The 2,562-nt window shown below is 39.6% G+C and overlaps 1 protein-coding gene across 1 annotated transcript; it reads left to right on the top strand.

Annotated features, from left to right (window-relative positions):
• Positions 1-1,711: 1,711 nt before the first annotated feature.
• LOC118837320 (serine/arginine-rich splicing factor 10-like) lies at positions 1,712-2,230 on the top strand. Its single transcript, XM_036744199.1, has one exon. It carries the CDS (start codon positions 1,712-1,714, stop codon positions 2,228-2,230), a length of 519 nt encoding a protein of 172 aa, XP_036600094.1.
• The last annotated feature ends 332 nt before the right edge of the window (positions 2,231-2,562 follow it).

Here is a 2,562-nt window from a genome sequence, read left to right as displayed (position 1 = left end):
TATACTTAGCATATCTATTAATAAAACCTGGATTTTTCTATTTTTTCCCTCTGCAAGCATAATTTATTGAGATGCAAATAGTAATATTAAAACCATCAACCATACAAGTCGGTGTCTAAAAGAAGCATATCATTTAAGGTTTGCATGCATATGAATTCAGATACATTATTTTCTAAATGTACATACATTAGCTGCATACTGCAGTTCACCAGAAATTTAGAATTTCAGATGCAGAAAGCTGTCAAGTGATAGAGCACTGATGTTTTGAAAATGAACTTTTCAGAGGCAGGGAAATTGGCAAGTCAGACTTAGTATATAAAACACATATGTCATTTTCTTCTCTCAACTAAATTGTCCCCAGTTATACTCATTAGCACCCGTTCCTTGTAGAATATTTTGGTTTCAAAGATGCTTTAATTTTAGCAGTGGAATCAAAATTTTCCTTAAAGGAGGAAAGTTGTATTACAATTTCAAATACTTGTTTGGAAACAACAAAGCCACAATTTTCTCTTCATGTTAATATCTATATTGACAAGATATTTACCTGTCCAGTCGCTATATTTTGCTATTCTCGAGGTTCTTGCAGTAGAATGGACTTACTAGAATAAGATAAGCATTAGGGAGGGTAGAAAGAATGCAGATCCTGCAACCAAAAGACCTGAATTCAAATTTCATATGTGGCCTTTAAAAATCCACTCAATCTCTCTGATCCTCAGTTTCTTCAAATGTCAAATTGAAGTGATAATACTCATACTAGCAGAGACAAAGCAAAGAAAGCATTTTCCAAAACCCTGAACTGACATATAAATGTGAAATCATATTGTTCTTTTTTTCAACCCCAGAAAAAGGAATGGTTTCTTTTAAGTAGGATTTGTTTCTTTTTTTGTATTTGTATCCCTAGCCTCTAGCATGGTGCCTGGAACATCTTAGACACTTAATAAATACTTGCTGATCAATTCACTGATTGAACTAGAAGAAAAACAATCGTAGACTGATTTACTGAACTAGGAGTAATGGGTGGAAGTTACCAAGAGACAGACAACTTTAGGCTTCAATTAAAGATCTTCCCAGCAATTAGAGCTAAGTAAAAGAGGCTGCATTTCCCCTGACTGAAGGTCTTGAAGCAAAAAGAGATGATCTTGAGGGAATTCCTGTTTAAGTATGGAGTGGATTAGATGGACCCGAGTCTCTGCCAGCTCTTCGATTCTGTGGCTAGGTTGGTTACTGAGAACTGAGATAAGCAATCTTTGTCAGAGACGACAAGCCAGAGTTTCTGACATGATGGATCTGTGCTACTGAGCTGACAGGATGGTGAACTCTGCATTTTCTCTGGCTATCCCCCAGCCCTGGAACACTGTCCCACCTCAACTCAGGCTGCTGACTTTTCTGGTTTTCTTTAAGTCACAACCAAAATCTTGAAAGTCTTTGACAACCATTCTTGATTCCAGTGCCTTCCCTTTGTTAATAATTTCCTATTTCTCTGGTAAGTAGCTTACTTAGTATGTATTTGTTGATGAGGTGTCTCCTCATTAGATTGTAAGCTCCTTGAAGGCAGGAACTCTCTTTTGCTTCTTTTCTTGTGCCTAGCACACAGCACAGTGCCTGGCACTTAGAATACACTTAATACAGTATTTAATGTTTGCTCTCGCCCGTTAGCGCCAGTCCCGCCGTCTCGCGCCCCTCCGCACCTCGCGCCCCACTCGCCACCGCCATGTCCCACTACCTGCGCCCGCCCAACAGGTCCCTGTTCGTGAGGAATGTGGCCGACGACACCAGACGTGTGTCTGAAGACTTGCGCCGGGAATTTGGTCGTTATGGCCCCATAGTGGATGTGTATGTTCCACTTGACTTCTACACTCGTCGTCCAAGAGGATTTGCTTACGTTCAATTTGAAGATGTTCGTGATGCTGAAGATGCCCTACATAATTTGGACCGAAAATGGATTTGTGGACGTCATATCGAAATCCAGTTTGCACAAGGGGATCGCAAAACACCGAATCAAATGAAAGCCAAGGAAGGGAGAAATGCATATGGCTCTTCTCGCTATGATGACTACGACAAATATAGGCGACCCAGAAGCCGAAGTTACGAAAGGAGGAGGTCTAGGAGTCGTTCTTTTGATTACAACTACAGAAGGTCTTATAGTCCTACAAACAATAGACCTACTGGAAGACCACACCTTAGCAGAAGCCATTCAGACAATGATAGGAGTAGAAGATTTGTGGCCTGAGACTTAATTTGGCTCTTGGTCATCCCCATGGAGGGTAATATTGCTCCAATCACTCCTGCCCAAAGAGTCTCCCACCTGGCAGACCATAAGGAGGATTTCTGAAAGTCCGAGAATAAAGAGTAAATGGAATAGCAAAATATCTATATCTATATCTATCTATATACACACATATGTATATGTATATATAATATTTAATTAATTTAATTTAATTATAATGTTTAACACAAAGTAGAAAATATTTATTGATTGGTTGATTTCTAGATGTGTTTTCCCTACACTTTGTGTCCACCTGTGGGTGGGCAGCCTTGTGCACTCTTCAAGCATCTAAGTTA

The sequence above is a fragment of the Trichosurus vulpecula genome, chromosome 2 (genome assembly GCF_011100635.1).
Source record: "Trichosurus vulpecula isolate mTriVul1 chromosome 2, mTriVul1.pri, whole genome shotgun sequence".
NCBI classification, from domain to species: Eukaryota; Metazoa; Chordata; class Mammalia; order Diprotodontia; family Phalangeridae; genus Trichosurus; species Trichosurus vulpecula.
Note: the sequence above shows the minus strand (reverse complement) of the source record. Positions and strands in the feature narration are given on the sequence as shown.

Bases quoted from the DNA above. Each gene is read 5' to 3' on its own strand.
- LOC118837320 (XM_036744199.1), top strand. From the start codon at position 1,712: ATGTCCCACTACCTGCGCCCGCCCAACAGGTCCCTGTTCGTGAGGAAT.